The 18,907-nt window shown below is 42.7% G+C and overlaps 1 protein-coding gene across 1 annotated transcript in view; it reads left to right on the forward strand.

The window, feature by feature from the left end:
• Positions 1-1,169: 1,169 nt before the first annotated feature.
• The window catches only part of Ttll11 (tubulin tyrosine ligase like 11), a 231,797-nt gene continuing 214,059 nt past the window's right edge, over positions 1,170-18,907 (forward strand). Inside the window, exon 1 of the mRNA XM_076843150.1 lies at positions 1,170-1,784. Within this exon, the coding sequence (XP_076699265.1) occupies positions 1,341-1,784 (444 nt within the window). The 5' untranslated portion in view covers positions 1,170-1,340. The remainder of the gene's footprint in view (positions 1,785-18,907) is intronic.

The raw sequence follows: 18,907 nt of genomic DNA on the forward strand, positions 1-18,907 counted from the left end.
TGTTGTCATTCTGGTGTGCCGTTGCACCTTTCCAACCCCATTTCCTAAAAACCAAACCAAACTAAAGCAAATGTGGCTTGGATTGGCTTTAAAAGTACATGCCAACCCAGGGACTCAAACCAACATTGTCCACCAATGATAATGACAGTATAATTCCCAATAGCTAACTAGTGGAAACAACACAAATGTCCATGTACAGATGAATGACAAAAATAATATGGAATATGCATACAGTGGAATATTCGCCTTAAAACATAATGAAATTCTGATGCATGTCACTACAAGAATAAATCTGGAGGACATTATGCTAAATGAAACAAGGCAATGTTTCCGCTTGGGTGAAGTACCTAGGGTAGTCAATTTGATCAAGAAAGAAAGTAGAATGGTGGTTGCCAGGGGCTGAGGTTGGGTGGAATGAGGAGTTGTTATTTCATAGAGAAGGAGTTCCCCCCTGGGAAGAAGTAGTATTTCTAGTTGATTGATGGTGGTGATGGCTGCACAACCATGGAAATCAACTGAAAGCCAATGAATTGCATATTTGAAATGGTTAAGAGGTAACTTTTGTTATCTATCTTTTACTACAATAAAAAAGGGACATAACAAGTAAAAGGAGTTGTTAATGTCCTCAAGTGGACTGAGAATCTGTAGGGCTTTTCCACTCTGTTGGAAACTCCCTGAGAACAGAGCAAGGTATTTCTGCTGTCGGTCTGGGGGCGCTCACAGGACTAGAAAAGGGCGTCTTTCAGTGGAACTCCTGCTGCTATGTAACTGGGGTCTGGACTTGTTATATCCATCACTAGATGAGATGTTCCCATGCTGGATTTCCCCCGGGGCGGACGGGAGGAGAAGGGGACCAGGAGTTCAACCAGTGAGTGTGAGTGTGCATGAGCGGGTGGGAAGCTGAGCCTCTTGTTGGAATTAGATGTCTCTCTTCCCTAGTCCCGGGAGCCCCACGTGAGCTCGACATCTTTCCACCCTCAGTTTCATTTCCAGCCTGTGCTCCGAACAAACCTAGAGAGTTCCCTGGGTGTGCCGGCCTAGGCAGCTAGTTGCCCTTTTCCAAGATGGCCGCCGGTGCCTCTGTGACAGGCCTGGTCACGTGTGCAACCTCGCCTATGAGGTCGCCGGGGCCTGGTCGGCGATTGTCCCTTCCCGCGTCCCGTCTGGAGGCGGTGACTGCCCTTGTCAACCTGAGCCTGAGCGATCATGGCAACGGGCTCGGGCGGGGAGCGGTTGGCAGTGGCGGCAGCAGAGACAGTGGCGGCAGCTTGGTCGCGGGCCGGGGCGGCAGAGCGGCGGCGGCGGCGGTGGCACTGGCACCGGCACCGACCCTGAGCGCCATGCGGCGAGGCAGCTCCAAGAGGGAGCTGGCGGCTCAGTCGGAGGTGGAGGCGGTAGCCGCGGCCAAAGCAGAGACAGAGGCCAACGCGGGGGTGACGGCCGGACAGACCGGCGTGGACTCGGGCGCGGCCGGGGAGCCCGAGAGCAAGGCCGGGGAGGAGCAGGCCCAGGCCCCGGCCGCGGTCCCGGAGCAGCCCTGCGCGGAGGAGGGGGATGCCCGCGTCGCCCCGCGGCGGCCGCCCACGCTGCACGCGCACAAGCAGAAGCCGGCGCGGGACCTCTGCCCACACGGGAAGCCCAGGGTCAAGGGCTCAAGCTGCAGGCGGAGTGTCCGCCGTCCAGAGGAGCAGAGCTCACAGCGGCCAGTCACCGTGGACAGCTCCAAGGCCAGGACCTCCCTGGACGCCTTGAAGATCAGCATCCGCCAGCTCAAGTGGAAGGAGGTGAGGCCCGGCCCCGCTGCGTGGGCACAGGGGGGTGGACAGGACGACTGCAGAGGACCCGGCATGGCCCAGGCCCGGGCGGCAGGCCAGGGCAGAGCGCTTGCCGCGTGCCACGCCGGGAACCCGCTTGTCAGCTGCAAAATGCTCATCCTCCAGGTCAAGTTAGCCACTCCCTCCTTTGGCTCCCCTACACCTCCTTATGTCTTCAGATCTCAGCCTTGGCCTCCTCATGCTTGTTTAGAAGTCTGGGGCCAGAGCCCTCTCTGTTTCATTTGTTTAGTGCTTACTATGCGAGTATTGGGGATGGTAAACAGTTTGTAGTCTCCAAGCAGAAAGACCTAAGGTCTCCCTACACCTTGCTACTTAGTTGTGCAATTGTGAGCAAGTGGACGGTCCTCTTTAGACCATTACTTCTCTGTTAAGTGAGGCCAATGCCAGCAATACCAATCTCATTGTTTTGTTAATATTAGAAGACTTAATATCTACTGTATAGCACATAAGTATCTTATAAATGTAACTTCTAACACCTTTTCTCTTCCTCCGCCACCATCATGATAATCACCACTGTCATCAGAGCAGGCCCTGTGTTTTATGATTCAGAACTTGCCATATGGCAGTTGCCAGTAAGTGGTGGATGAAAGGATGACTAAAGAGATGACTTACTCATCCTTGAACCCATTTTAGACCTGTTGGGGTCTGGGGTAAAGCACCATGACTTTCAGAATATTCTATTGCAGTTGGCTGATTGAATTAAGCCATTTGCCTTTATTTGAGTCATATGGGCTATTTAATGTGTTTTCAGGAGTGTTAGTATTTTGGTTTAGGACAGTTGAGCCAGAAGACTTATACCAGTCTATTTAACAGGTTAACAGATTTGTAGTGGGCAACACAAAGACTTATGTACTTAGCTTTGTGCCTTGTCTGTGGTAGAACTTTCAGTAATGGTTTCATGAAGTTGGAGCCTGCAGAGAGATGGCCACAGAGAGGATCAATGTGATCAGAGGGTGGATGTCTCAGTAGGAAAGACTCATTTAATTTGGAAGAAAGTCAATTATCAGGCAGGGGAGTCTTTCAGGTAGGTAGGGGTCATCACTGGGCAGGTCTGGCTGCAGGTGTCCGGGCCCTAAACCTTGGGACATGCAATTTAGGAGAGGACTTTTATGCCCAGGACACCTAGGGAAAGTAAGGACAGGCTCCTAGTTTGAGAATATCTGGGTTTCTAGACAAGGACCCAGGTCCAGGTCAGAGATAGGAGGGTCAGAAATGTAAAACTGAACTTGTCAGGATCATGGACCTACTAAAGAGTGAATCCAGGGACAGAAACCCAGCCACAGAATCAGGTTAGGCAGACTGGTCCACGAAGGGCCTTTGCTTAGCTTAGCCCTGTGGGTTAAGATCTGTTCATTAGGCCAGATGGGCTCAGCCAACCAGCCTGGGTTTGTTTGTTCATTCTGTAAATGCCCACAATGCAGTGCTAAGCTCTGTGCTGGATCCTGGGAGTCACGCTTAACATAGAAACCTTGCCCTCAAGAACCTTAGAGTTCAGTGGGGATATAAAACACAAATAAAACATAATTGTAGTAACCACAGGGCCATTGTTGCTGCTTCCTGAAATGCTGGTTTTCCGTTATTTGCATAGCTTACTCTGTCACTCTTTCACACTTCTGATCAAATGCCACCTCCTCCAGCCCTTGCTTTTGTTTATTTTTTCATAGCACCAAACCCTGCCTGACATTGTATTATGTATTATTTGTTGATTGTCTGTTTCCCTCACCAGAATGTAAGCTCCACGAGGGCAGGGGCTTTGTTTTGTTTGCTGCTGTACATGGAGGTGCTTGGCACATGGAAGTTGCTCAATAAATTTTTGTTGAATGGATGAATACATTATGTGACGAGTGTCTCTCTCTCTCTGTGTGTGAAGGTGTCAGTACTGTGAGAGTCAGAGGAGGCCACCTGTGAAAGGGCTTCCTGGACAAGGTTAACTGCCGCTGAGTCCTGAGAGCTGGAAACCAGACAGAGTTATTTAGGGCAGTGGACTTGGGGTCCCTGGTGGAGAGAGTGGTACAGGCGAAGCAGAGGCACATTTGGGACTTGACATGTAGTTCCGTCTGGCTGGATCACTAGGTGGGAATTGGAATGGTGAAAGATGAGGCTGCAGAAGTGAGCAGGGGCCAGATTATATGGGATTTGGACTTTTTCTTGGAAGGAAGCCGTGTAAACCACTGAAGGATTTTAAGGTTCTTCCATCCACCAGCTTTGCTACTTTGGGCAAGCGAGTTAAACTCTTAAGGCCTCAATTTGTTTATTCTATTCAATGCAGGTGGGGAGAGCAAGTTTAGTGGTTCCCAGCCTCTCCAGTGTTGAGGCTTCATAATGATAGTGTTACCCTACATGAGCTTGGTGAGCCCAGTAGGTGGCTGGTGGCTTCCAGAGCCTTAACTGTAATTGCCCCCTCCACCCAGGTCTATCTTCTCCCACTTGGAAAGATATTTTACATAAGTGGAGAAGCTCATTTTAGCACCTTTGAACATAATTCAGCAATGAATAGATTTGTGATTGCACACTTAAATGTCTCTCTTTCCCATTAGTCCGTGAGGTCCTGAGGGGAGGGGAGGTGTCTGACTTGTGTTCCTAAAGCACAGCACATTGTAGGTATTCAAAATGTTCATCAAATCAATCTGGAATACTTGCAGCAGAGCTCACGTGTCATCTGATTCCTTAGAATGGGGAGTTTGAGAAGTGCCAGCTTAGATGAACTTTGAAACTCTTTCCAACTTTAAACAAACATTATAGTATTCTTAGTACCCATTAAAAAGTTGACCATATGGCAAGTAACGTAGTAGACCTGCTGCTAACAAAGTGGAAACATGCGACCTCCCTGGGCCACAGTTCCCCCATGTGTTGTGGGGTGATGTTGGGCAAGATCAGCTCCAACTCCCAACATTAATGTTCTCGAAGCAAGAACTTCTACTTGGGGCTGGTGTGCAAGGAATGGAGCAGCAATGTCCCCTACCTGTCCTGCTGTGCTGCAGCTGCAGGGCTGGGGAGTCCCTGCTGGCTGGCTTTGGTGGGGCTGGGTGGGTAGCCCAGGTAAGAAATAAGATCGCAACCACTATCAGAGTTAGTGGTTGTGTAGTGAGAAGCGGTACAACATGGTCCACTCAATAGGGGGACACTGAGCCAGCATGTGAAATCAGAAGTCTGTTCAGTTGCTGAGCACAGCCTCCCTTCTGTTTTAAATTTTCTTTATTGTATACATGGAACAGCAATGACAAACACTATGGTGGGACCCTTTATTTACCTCTTACTCTATCAGCTGCCGTTCTTAGTGCTCTACATGCAGACAATTATTTGATTCTTCCATAACCCAATAAATTTAAGTGCCTTATTATGTCCATTTTACATATGAGAAAATTGAGGCTCACAGAGGGCAGAGCCGACATTTGATACAGGTATTACATTTGGACCCAGGCTTTAGCCCTGTGCTCTTCCCACTACGCCCTGCTGGCTCTCTCTTTATCTGCAGAGCCCTGGTAAGGGGCTACAGATACAGGAGCTCCCAGTATAGACAGGGACAGACCTGCAAACATACAATGACAGTTCCTTCTGGAAGATGAATGGACAAAGGGCTTCCCATGCAAAGCGGCAACAAAGGCAGGAGGGTGGATCTGGTTTTTGATGCAGAATGGGTTGCTTGGCAGTTTTGGGAGCACATGGACAGTAGAGAGACGAAGAAGCAGCCAGATCAGATTACAGAGCGCATTGGCAGCCGCGCCAAGGAGTCAGCAATGCTGCCGACTGCATTTGCTCACAGACTTCTTGCCATATATAGACCCAGCTTCCCTTGCCCACTCTCCTTCAGTCCCAAATGAACCATGCCACCCTCGGATGATTCATGCAGGACAGATCGAATTCAACTGTATCCACAGTGTTAAATTTGTTTCTCAAAGGGAAAATTTACAGATGCCAGACTTGTAGATAAGAATAAAGTTATTTTTAAATAGCAAAGTCCTGTGTACAAAGTCACCACTGAAATTGCAATGAGAAAAAGAGTGATGGCTCCTGATTCCTAGTTCAGGCTGCTTGCTCCTGGAATTGCACGGTCCTCTTCCAGCCATGCCCGCCTCTTTCTCCGTGTCCTGCATAGACACCCTAGAGAATAGATGCCACTGTTGCTGTGAGCTGCCCTCCTTGGAGATTAGGTTGTGTGTGCGCAGTGGTGTCATGGACACCAGCTTATATGAATGAGGGCTCTGAGGGACTTGATAGTGGGTCCTTTGTTGACAGTTTGCATAAGCCCCTGTCCTGAGGTCTCTAGATGGTATGAGTTCTTTGTTTCAGAGACTCCAAATCATGTGTTGTATTCTGGAACTGACTCAGCCTTTCCTCTGACATTGCACAATTACTGTATCATCCCACTTACCAGTTATGCAATATTAATTTATTAATAATATGTACTCAGCATTGCACTAAGTGCTTAATGCTCACCAAAAATTGTGTTGAACATCTATTATGGATTATGTTGTTTCATTCTCACAACTGCCCTCTGAAGCAGATCCTATTATGTCCAATTTATAGATGAGGAAACTGATATTAGAGAGAGGCTGCTAAAGGGCTACCCAAGGACACACAGGTAGCAAGTGGCAGAGCTGTCTGGGGCCTGAGCTTGTAGCCAGTATATAATCTATAGCATCTTCTTTGATAATCCTTTGCTAAAAATCATCTTGCAAGGAGTTATGCTACATCATCATCATGAACATGATCATCACCATCACCATCGTCTTCTTTCCCAGGTAATAATTGAAGCAGGTCCAGCAAGTAAGTGTGAGTGAGGGCTCAAGCCTCACACTCTTTTGCTCGAAAGATCTTCAATAATCCTCCACTTCTTAACCTCATCCCTCATCTGACTCACACCTCTTATATGACAGAGGAATGACAGGAAGTTACTCAGAGCCAGGAGAGCAGTATTGAAAATAGGGCTTAAAATATGTTGAAATACCCTTGCCCGGCAGAGGGAGCATGGGGTGCCAATACCTCCTAAATCCTATCTTGCTGCCACCATGGAGGAAAAGCGACCCCTGTGCCATTTGACCAGGTGAGTTGTGTTACTCCTCTGTGGAACGAAAGCCAGCATTGAATCATCTCTGAATCCTCTGGAAGAAGGAAGAATATAAAATGAAAAATTGGGTGGTTTCACTTTCCTTCCGATTCTAGTTGCAATGATAGTCATCTTTTTAAATGCCCATTTTTTTGAAGACAGCATTTTATTTAAGAATGGTTCATACCCTACTCCATAAATATTCTCCTTAAACAGACAGGTCATTTCAATGTCTAATCTACCAGAATTTTTCCTTTGTGAGTCAAACTTGTCATAACACAAAAATCACAATTCACTACCGCTGTTATTTGAACAATACATGTAATAGTTTCCTGAATCCACGATAAGTTCTTAAACAGTCTTTTAAAAGACAATGAATTCAAGGGCTGGTGTTCAAGGTCTATAAGTACCACAAATTAATTTGTCTTATCAGGTGTAGTAATTCCTAGAGCTCTTTTCTGTGTTATAAAACATAAACTGTGTTGTGCTTCAATTTTGGTACTGTTTTAGATGCTGGTTTTGTATCAGCTAAAGTTGAATACAGAAATTCACTCATACATTTTATTTCTCTTTTAAATCTATTCCCTGAGAAGAACATACCGTAAAAATAATTGACCATTTTAAAGTGCCTTCTCTAAGGGGGAAGTGTTGTTTCCTGGAGTTGGCACAGGCCTTGAAATCAGACAGTTGTGGGTTAAAGTTCTTACCACTAAGCTTGTGTGACCTCATGGTTGTAGACTGAATGCAGCACCTCCGGAGACCCAGCTTCTCCAGCTGTAACAAAGGCCAGGAGAGAGTGACACTTACCTTGCAGAACGCTTGTGAGATTAAAGGAAGGAATGTAGCGCCTTGCCTTAGCCCAGCGGTGGGCACACCACTGGTATTCAGTTAATGTTCTTTTCCTTCAGCAGGGTAATCTCAGACATTGGTTATGGGATCTATTTTTCTTTAATGAGAAGAAAAAGGTATTATAGATTTAGAGTCTGCACATATAGGTTACTGTTTAACCTGAAGAGATGTGACCAGCTCATTTGACTCATTTAAAAATACTTTGTGACCTACTCATTCCAGACTATATTTGGGCTCTTGGGTCCAAACCCAGAGCCTTCAGCATGCTCTCCCACTGCGCTCACGCGCTGCCCACAGCAGATAACCAAACACGTAAAGATGGTTGTGGGAAGAGGGCTAGCTCCATTTTGGATGAATGTCAACTTGAAGGAGCCTAGGAGTAAAAATTTTGAAAGTAGTGCTGATTTAACCTATTTTCTTTAAAATAAATTATGCTTTTAAAGTTCCATGAATCTAAAGGGATATTTTTTTTAAACATTTCATTCTGGACCCGGGGCCTATTGCGTGCTTTGGCATATCAATTATCTTCATCACCATGGAAAACTCGTTCCAGCTGTTTGAGTGACATCACATCTTAACTCAGGGTTCACAAAATTTAGGTGACTTCACAGGGAGAACTGAGGTGGTGGGACATGAAAGGAAGAGATGTGAACTTCCTGGGTTGATCTCTCTGCTCTTCCCTTCTCAATGATCCTGGAGAAAGCACAGTCACATACCAGTTTGAGTCTTGGCCCTGTGACCTACTGGCTTTGTGACCCTGGCTGAGTTGCGTTACCTCTGGGCACCACAGGTTCCTCATCTCTGGAAAGAACATAAAACACTTGTTAGGCTTGTTTTGAGAACCAAGTCACATGTCTTTGAAGCCCTGTACTTTTTTTTTTGGTAACAGGGATTGACCTCAGGGTCACTCACCCACTGAGCCACATCCCCAGCTCTATTTTGTATTTCAGTCAGAGACAGCATCTCAGTGAATTGCTTAGTGCCTTGCTGTTGCTGAAGCTGGCTTTGAACTCATGATCCTTCTGCCTCAGCCTCCCAAGCCACTGGGATTACTGGCATGCGCCACTGCACGCGGTACTGTGCTTTAAAGTAAAGAGTATGTGTTGGTTTGCTTTAAAGTAAAGAGTATGTGTTGGTTTGCTTTAAAGTAAAGAGTATGTGTTGGTTTGGCTTTCCCTCTGATGAATTTCTGACAGATTAATTAAATTTTATACAGAAAAATTGATAATGGGAACAGGCAAATAGATTTGCTATTTCTTTAATTAGTTTGGAAGTGCCTCTTCCTTGTGGTTGCTCCTCTGAAGCTGAGTTATGTGCCTTGGATCCCTCCACAAAGGTGATTATTTTGCTGGAGAGAACAATGGTCTTGTTTCTCTCTCCCAGGTGGAGCAACATCTCTCCTCCTGCCTCACGCTGAATCGTGCCTTGCCTTCGCAGCTGCCTCTGCTGCCATTTGTGCGCGTGTTTCTTTCCCTGGGTGTCTGTGAACCATTACCTAGTAATTTTTATAAATGCTTTGTGAGTCCTAGCAGGCATTTCCGGCAGCTCCTTCTCTTCTCCCATCTGCTTCTCTGTCATCCGAATAAAACCTCTCATTCTTAATGAAGCTGGAAGAATAAGACTGTTTATCTCCTGTGTAGTTTGCCCTGGCTAGAGTTTACTTGTAAGTATATCCTAGAGTGTGTCTGCCTAGAACTCTGAGGCCAGGTTTTGTGCTTTGAACTCATTGAGTGATTCATTTCTCATTGTGTTGGAATTACGGTGTATAGAAAATTTCAAAAGCAACAACAGGCAGTTTTCTGAATGAGTCACAAGAAGCACAATATGGCTTAGTGGTCTAATACGACAAAGTCTCTTTCCTGCTCATGCAGTGTGGGTTGGCGGGGTTGAGGACAGGGCCTGTTGTCATCTTGGCTTCCAGGGGCACCTGCTTCCCTGAGTCATTGAGAGGAAGGGTACATGAGGCATTGCACTGGCTTTCCCAGCCTGTTCCCCGGAGTGGCACACCACCTCTGCTCACATTTCATTCGCAAGTTACGTGGCTATGACTAGCTTCAGAGGAACTGGTGATGTGCAGACCTACTATGAGACTATAAAGAGGAGACCCAGACTACTTAGTAAATTGTGCTAATCACCACCACAATGCAAATCATAATTACAGACACAAGATACACAGTATATAAATGAAATATAGACAATTTCACTTCTTTTATTAGATGCTGTAATTACACAACATCTACAGTGTTTGGTAACGGCCTCTTAGCAGTACTTTGTGTACCTCTTTCTGTTGGTATGTATAGAACCATTTAATTTTAATAGCAACCTAAGAATCCATTTTATGGATGTGCCACAATCTATTGATGCAAATAGTTTCCATATCTTTTCTTAGCTGTTACAAAGTGGGCATAATAACATCACTGTTCATTTGAAGTATGTATTTGTGCAAATACTTCTGCAGGCTAAATTCCTAGGAACATTAGGTAGCAGGGAATAGGCACTTTGTATTCTGATAGTTCTTATCAAATTGCCAACAGCAGTGTTTGGGAGTGCCTGTCTTCTCATATCCTCTCTAATATGATATACCATTAACCTTCTAAATTTCTGCCAAACTGAGAGGCAAAATATGTTCTTTCCAGTTGTCAACAAGCTTGAGTTTTTGCACAAGTTTATTAGTTATTTATGCTTCTCCATCTGTGAAAAGATTTGTATTCTTTATTCATCTTTTGGGTTGTTTCATATTATGCTTTTTCTTTTGGTTTATGTCTATTATGGGTTCTTTTATATGTGTTGTAAAAAATATTTATCCTCTGTTGGTTGTTCTAACTCTTCAACACTTCAGAGATGTCAAGAGATGTACAGCTTCAAATTAGAGGTCAGCTCTCTTGGCTCTTACGACAGACATCATTTCAGAGGACTGTACCATCATCTTACCTGTTAAGTCCTTTCAGTTCTAGGAATATTTCAACAAAATTGATATATGTGCATTAAAATAAACTGGGAATAATAATCTAGAGCTTATATATCCCTTATTATCATTAAGAATAAAAGTACAGATTGTGCTTTAAATTGAACCCTGTGGCAATGTAGTATCTTTCATGTGTGTGTGTGTGTGTGTCTGTGTGTGTATGTGTTTGTGTGTGTGTGTGCACCACCCTTTACATAGGACGTTGGGCAGATATCATATCCTTTCATACATTATACAACACACAAAGAAGTCACTTTTGTGACCTGTTCAGCAATTAATTTTGGTGGGAAGGACTACATTACATTTCTGATAATATGTTGTCAGTTTCACACTGCATGACTTATTTGCCATCATTGCTGTTCTTGCCACTTGAGACATGTGACTTCTTTTGACAAATCTGATATCTTGAATGGTAGGTAGCGGGTGCAGGAGTATTACACCGTCTTTCTTGTGATGGGTTCTCATTGCATCATTTTAGTTGTGCTGAGCAGATGTTTGAAATCCAACAAATTTATAAAATATTTCTTGTTTTTGTTCATAAATTTATGACCGATCCATGCATTTATAGTACATGTATCAATTATGCAAATGAGCAAAGGCCAATACCAATTTCTGCCACTGATAGAAGTGGAATATTTGCAGTCCAACCACTCGTGTTTATCCAATCACCATGGAACCTGTTATGGGCCCCACCACTGTTGGTTAAGGTGCCTTGGCTGTACTCTTTTTTCCCGTCCTTGAACTTTACTGAGTACTTCTACTATATCGTAGTTTATTCCAACAATGACACATTTACTATCTAACCATTTTACAGTGAGAATTTCATTACTTATAATCTGTGTTTAAACTGTGATCATACAACTCTTTCTTGTTGTTGAAGTTTTTAAATCAGTTGTCAGTTTCAGAGGACACTTGTTTAATCCACTTTCCCTCAGGGTGCATGTTTTGGACCAACAAGTATCAACAAGTCATAACCAATGAATAGATTGTCAAAAAAAAAATCAAATTTAGCATTATCACATCCAAGCAACATACTAGTTTTATGCCCAAGATAAATGAAAATATATATTCACATAAAATTAATTTTATAGCAGCATTATTCATAATAGCTAAAGAAATAAATATAATCCATATGGGATAAATAAGATGTGGTCTATTCAGACAGTGGAATATTTTTTGGCCATAAAACAGAATGAAGTACTCATACATGCTACAACATGGATGAACTTTGAAGACATGATGCTATCTGAAAGAAGTCAGCCATGTCCCAGGCATGGTGGCACATGCTTGTCATCCAAATGATTTGGGAGGCTAAGACAGGAGGATCACAAGTTCAAGGCCAACCTGGGCAACTTAGCAAGACTCTATCTCAAAATAAAAATAAAATATAAAGGATTTGGGGGTGTGACTCAGTGGTAGAGCGTCCTCGGTTCAATCCCCAGTACTAAAAACAATAACGAAATAAAGAAAGGAAGTCAGTCACAAAAGACCACATATTGTATGATTCAGTTATACAAAATGTTCAGAATAGAGAAACCTATCTAGGCAGAATAAATTAGTGGTTCCAAGAGTTTGGGAGTCGGAGAGGATTTTAGTGAGGGAAGAGGGGAGTGACTGCTAGTAGATTTAGGATTTCCTTTTGGCATAATGAAAATGTCCTACCATTGATTATGGTATTCCTAGCACAGCTCTGAATATATTAGAAACCACTGAATTATATATATTTTGAATGAGCAAATTGTATGACATATGAATTATATTTCAATAAAGCTGTTAAAAATGTTGTATACTCATCCAGTTTTCATCATGTGACAGTACTTGTTTCCTTGGCAGTAACTGGAAATATGCTTCAGGGACTCAAGTTCAATGTCCCCTGCTGAACATTTTGCATTGCAGTGTTGTCTGGTATGATACACCGGCTCCTTGGACGTCTGTATCTAATGGAACCCTGGCATAAAGTGGCATAAAGTAGTGACAGTGGTAAAAACACTCCAGACTTTCTTCTTTAGAACGAGTTTCATTTTTTTTTTTCCCAAGGTGGGGCACATATTGTGAATATTTGCCTGAAAACTAAAGTTCAGACTCCTTGTAAAGGCTCCATAAGAAGCTTTCCATACTGAGGCGTATGGTGGTGGAAAGCATGGACTTTGAATCTACACATATATGGGTTTGAAACAATCTGCTGTGTAACTGTTAGCATGTTGCTCTGAGCCTTGGTTTATTTATAAAATGGGCATAATACAATCTTACTTCATGAAGTTGTTTGTTATCAGCATTAAAAGATAAAATCATGTCAAGTACTTGTCCTCTAATGCCTGGTACATAGTGAAGACTCAAATGAAAGTTTTTAACATTGGACCCTAAGCTTCTCTAGACTTGCCTCTCATATCCTCTGCATTGTGCTTTATGCATTACCAATACAGCGCTCTGAGTGGTTTTGTTGAGTTTTCATGCTGTGTCATTTCTCTTTACCTTTGTTTATGTTTTTTCTTTTCCTTAGAAGCTCCTTCCCTTTCTTGACAAATTCTTAAACATCCTCCAAGAATCAGCTCATGGCTTGCCTTTTTTACAAATCTTCCCTGACTCTCCCACACACAGCCCAGGCTTGATTAAGTATCCTTCCTTAATTACTTACAGCATTTTATAGTCATCTCGATTTCTTTAATTTTTTCTAAGAAGCAATTTTTGGCTTTATTTATCATCTCCATTGTATCATTTGTTCTATTTCATATATTTCTGCTCTTTTTATTTCCTTCTAATTTGGGGATTTATTTGGTTGTTCTTTTTCTGACATTGAGTTGGATGCTTTTCTAATAAAAGCATTCAAGACTCCAAACTCGCCTCTATGTATTGCTTTAGCTAAACCATGAAATTTGATATATAGTATTTTTCAAAATCTTTTAGTTCTATGTATCTTACATTTTCATGAAAATTCCTTCTTTGACTCATAAGTTATTTATGTTTTTTCCTTTAAAAAATCTAAACACATGAGATTGTTTCTACTTATCTTTTTGCTACTAATTTCTTAATTGCATTACGGCCTTTCCTTCCTTCCTTCCTTTCCTCCCTCTTGCCCCCTGTACTTTCTCTCTCTCTTGTTGTTGTTCCCCTTCTTCTTCTTTTTCTTAATGACCTAATAAATGGTCAGTTTTTACAAATATTCCAAGAGTGCTTGAGAAGAGTGTACATTCTCTAGTAATTGAATGCAATATTTTACATGTATGCATTACATTAACTTGTGAATTGCATTATATAAATTTTATACCTTTATTTTTTTTCCTGATCTATTCAGTAATTGAAGAGTGATGCTAACATTTCCCTCCATGATTGTGGGTTTCATACCTCCTTTTCTTTTTTCTTTTTTCATTTTTCTCCAGGACTAGTCTGGGAGTTATACATTCTATTTTTCTTCTAAAATTGTACCCTAAAAAATTTAATATACATGTATAATGTTACAAAGTTTAAAGTTAGTATTTTTATACTCTTCCTGTAAAACACTAAGTTCTTAGGATGCTTTTCCATTGTGATCATATCTCATTTTCTTTCATTAGCCCATATTTTACTTTTGTATAATTTTATTCCTTTTCTCAACCACCAAGAATTAGATATTATTATTATCATTTTATCTCAGTATCTTTTAGATTCACCCATATCCACCATTTTCTTTGTTTATTATTTTATTTTACAACTCAGATTTTCCTTCAGGAATAATTTTCTTTCTTTTGGAAGTAATTTTTTTTTTAGAAATTCCTTTAGTAAAGAACTGTTTGTAATAAACTCTATCAGTTTTTACTTGTTAAAAATCACCTATATTTTGCCCTCATTTTTTCAGTAATAATGTTGCTGTGCATACAATTTATTCAGTTAAATATACTTATATAACCTCAGCATTTTGAAGACATTCCACTGTGTTCTCACTTCCATTTCTGCTGTTGCAAAGTCAGCTGTTAATCTTTTACAAGTTTGGTGTCTTTTTCCCCCAGATGCTTGGAAAGTCTTTTCTTTGTCTTAGATGTCTTCAGTGGCACTAATACACTTCTAGAACAGGATTTATTTATTTTTTTCTGCTTGGGATTTGTTGGGATTTGTGTTTCTGAGGTTTGGTATCCTATCACTTCTGGAAAGCTCTCACTCATTTCAGTCTTTTTTTCCTCTTCTCTCTTTGGAATTCTAATGTAGGTGTCCGACCTATTTTTATTGTAAACTCATGTCGCTTATAACTTTAATCTCTAGTAAGTCTTTGAGGCCTGGGTCTAAAGTAAGGATCTTTATCTTGTGCAGAGGATCATACTAACTGGAACACTTAAAACCGAAAATTTTGGTGTTAGGCTTTTTAGGTTATAGGCATGGTATGAATTCTGATTCTAGATTTGTGTCAAGAAGGAATTATGAATAGACATTCTGAGGGGAGATTTTCTTACATTTCCCCTTGTCTGAGCCAAGGCCAAGATGAAGCAGGTTTTCTTCTTGCTCACCTACTGAGGATGTGACCTTTCAGAGGACCTGCCTTGATATGGGAATTTCCAGGCTGATTCTTCCCTTGCCAGCAGGCATTCAGGAGCCAGACCACATTCAAAGCCTAGACCATTGCCTAAATGTACAGGAAACAAGATAATTACACTTGCCTTTTTAAGAAGATTACCCTGGTGCCCTGTGGAAAATGGATTACAGAGGGCTTTAAGAGTGGAGGCAGGGAGGCAAGTTAGGATAATATCGTAAGTCTCAGAGAAAAGGTGAGGTCACCTGGGACAGGATGGTTGATGGATGGGGAAGGTTATTGATTGAGACAGTCTGTCTCTTCCCCTAGATTATAAGATATTTAGTAGCAGGGAGCTTGTCTTATTCATCTTTGAGTACTCTAGTGCCTGGCACAGAGAATGCATTCACAAATGCTAATTAAATTGAACTATGGCATCACTAATGGCTCTAATGATTTTTTTAAAGTCTACCTTCAAAGTGACTATTTTCTTTAAAGGGAAATGATATAAAGAGATTCCAGGCAGTGAACTCATTCCTGTCTCTGGCATTGCAAAACTCAAGCCAGAAATAGAGAGCCAGCTGTTTGTAAGCCCCTGAAAGCCTTAGGTTTGGCAGGGTTTATTTTCCATGATAACATAGCTTTCTTTAGCCTGTGCACTTGTTTCTTTCTTAAGAAGTCTAGAGCCTTGCCTGAGACTACTTACACAAAGTCTTACCATCTTACTGGATTTTTATGACATCTTCTCAGAAATTACTAAACTTTATGACTCTCTAGGTACATTGCAAAGATGTTTCTCTAATGGTATATTATAGCTGTGAAAATTCCTTACTTCTAGGCATTCTTGTTAGGAAAAAGTGGTCTGTATCTAGGGAACAAAGGGAGAGGCAATGGTTCCTGTTGTGTTGACAGTTCAATAAGCTTTAGCCAGGTATTAAGGACTGTTGTTCTAAGAGTTTATGCAATACCGCTCCATTAAAATAAGCAGAAGTATTTCTAGAGAGTATGGGAAAATAAAGCATACATATACAATATTTAAGTTTTGGGGCCTGGAAGATCTCCATTATTCTTCAACTAATATGTGTTGAATGTCCACGGTGCTCCAAAGCTTGTGCAAGGCACTAGGAATAAAGACACCATCAAACACCATTGTTGGGCCACTACTGGCCCTTACTTATCCTTTGTATGAATTAGAAAAAGATGCACCCTCCTCCAAGAAAGAATATTAGGCAATACACTACTTACATTGCATTAACAAATTTGTGACAACAATGGATTACTAGATAAATGAACATTAGTTTTTAAATAATATTTACATAGTGTCATAATGAAGTACTTGTTGATTTGAACTTGGAATTCAGAAATGTCATAGTGTAGCAAACAAAGAGGTAACTGAGTTGCAATATGAAACTTCAAATTTAGCCCTTGCACTAATACCAAAGAGGGATTTAAACAAATTTTTAATACTCCCCAGTTCTCCATCAGATGTAAAAGCAGATCTCTATTTAGAAACACAGGCTATCATTAGATCAACCAGTCTTTTGATTATTCAGTTTGTCAAAGGGAAACAATGTACGTGGCTTGTTAAAATAAGACACTCGACTGCCATCTGCCAGAAAATTCTCATTGTAAATAAAAAATCCCTCAAATGTAAAATAATTTGATATTTGTTTTCTGAAATAATATATTGCTGAACTCCTACTTTAAATTAACAAGTCACTTTATTATGGCAATACGTAAATATTATGCTATGACTTGTTAGAGAGTTAAAAATGTAATTATTAAAGTATTCCAGTCTTGGTGCAGTGGCTCAGGCCTGTAATCCCAACTATTTGGGAGGCTGAGGTAGGAGGATCACTTGGGTTCAGGAGTTCAAGTCCAGTCTGGGCAATTTATGGAGGTCTATCAAAAAAAAAAAAAAAAAAAAAAAAAAAAGGTCCAAATGTCAAAAATGCCTGCATGTGAACAGCATGACCTAGGAAGCCACACAGTGTGGCCTTAGGGGTCCCAGCCTGGGGCAGCAGACACAGAGGGTGACTGCAGTATGGGATGCCAGACGTTCTGTTAGAAGTGTGTACAGAGGAAAGTGGTGGAAAGTGGACAGAGGAGGGCTGAGGCCAGCCTGGAGGCATTGACAAAGGATGGTGTGAAGGACAGGCTCCCAGATGAACCAGGTGTAATCTTTTGATATATTTTGGCCATTAGTGGCTTTGAGCTTCTTTCTGGGTTCTGACTATTTTCTGGATAAGTGAGATAGGCCAGTTCCAGACTGGAGAGGTGTTGCTATTTTAGACAGAGTGTGTCAATCTTTCCTCCTGCCCACAACTTCGGTGTCTGCCTTGGGTGTCCTCCTAAACCTCACTTTCTCTGAGACACCTTCCTGCTCCGCCTGCCCCCGACTTCTTCCTTCTTCCTTTTCACAGCATGGATCAGCTTTGTTACTACTGCTTTAAAAAATTTTTCTTTCCCACTAGGTTTGATTGAGCCAGGGCAAGGGCCACATCTGTTGTGCATATTGTTTATTACTGGAACTTACTCCAGGGCACAATGCCTGACCTATTATAGAATCAGATTTTGATAAATATTGGCTGAAATAATTTTGTTCATTCATTCCTGAAACATTTTCTCAGCCCTTATTTTGCGGTAGGGACCCTGCCAAGCATTGGGCAAAGAAAGGACACCCTGTGGGGCCCTGCCATTAGGGGGCTCGCACCCTGTGGTTATGGTGATGCAGCGGCAGTGGGGAAGAAGAGGGGCGGGCTGGCTGGGGTTCCAGGACGGGAGAGGGCCACCCAGCTGAGCCTCGGGGGCTGAGCCAGGTTTCAGGGGATGAGTTGGGCTCAGCAGGCATAGTAGCAGGGTGGCAAGCCAGGACATGGGGTGTGGGTGGCAGAGTGGGGCAGGGGTGCTGAAAACAGTTCCCTCCAGCTGGAGCACAGAATTTGGGGAAGAGGATTGGGACTGAGCCCCAGATATACGGGGGCCAACTCAGAGGTCTGAGCTGTATGCTGAGAGCCACTGAAGAAAGGCTTGAAACAGGTGCGTGTGTGTGTGTGTGTGTGTGTGTGTGAGAGAGAGAGAGAGAGAGAAAGAGAGGGAGTTATCTGATTTATAGGTTGGAAAGCCACCTCTGGCTGTGGGGTGGAGGTGGATTTAGGGGTCCCGTGGTGAGCTGGATGTGGGGAAGCTCTCCACAAGTTCAGAGAGAGCCGCCTCTTGTCTCTGACGTCTTGTCTCTGACAACTGATGGAGAGTAAGCACTGAAATGATACTGGGTGACGGAGTCAATCTGCAGACACCAGCGAAACAGGATTCTGAGCCCTCATTGTGGAATGACAGCAGAAGGCCTGGGTCACTTTACAAGCCTCCAGGTAACCCTCTGACCAGGTAATGGAGGCCTGGACTGACCAAAGCACTCATCTCCAGGCACATGGTATAAAAGCAGCAAAGCTGGAACTCAAACCCTGGTCTTGGTTGGTCCAGTATGTGCTCCTCCTTGTCACGCTGTACTTAGGGATACAACTGCCCACTGGTGTCCCTGCTCTCCGAGACCACTGGCTTCCTTTCTGCAGGGAGGGCCCTCAGGAGGCGTCTGAGCATCCAGCCATGTCCTGTGTCCTCTCCAGGTACTGGTGCCCCCCTCCTGAGTCTCCTTTTGGGCAGAGAGACAGAGGCTGAGGGGGCAGCTGAGAGCTGTCTTCAGCAACGCAGTGGGGAGAGATTTGTGTGCTGCT

This window comes from Callospermophilus lateralis, chromosome 2 (genome assembly GCF_048772815.1).
Source record: "Callospermophilus lateralis isolate mCalLat2 chromosome 2, mCalLat2.hap1, whole genome shotgun sequence".
NCBI classification, from domain to species: Eukaryota; Metazoa; Chordata; class Mammalia; order Rodentia; family Sciuridae; genus Callospermophilus; species Callospermophilus lateralis.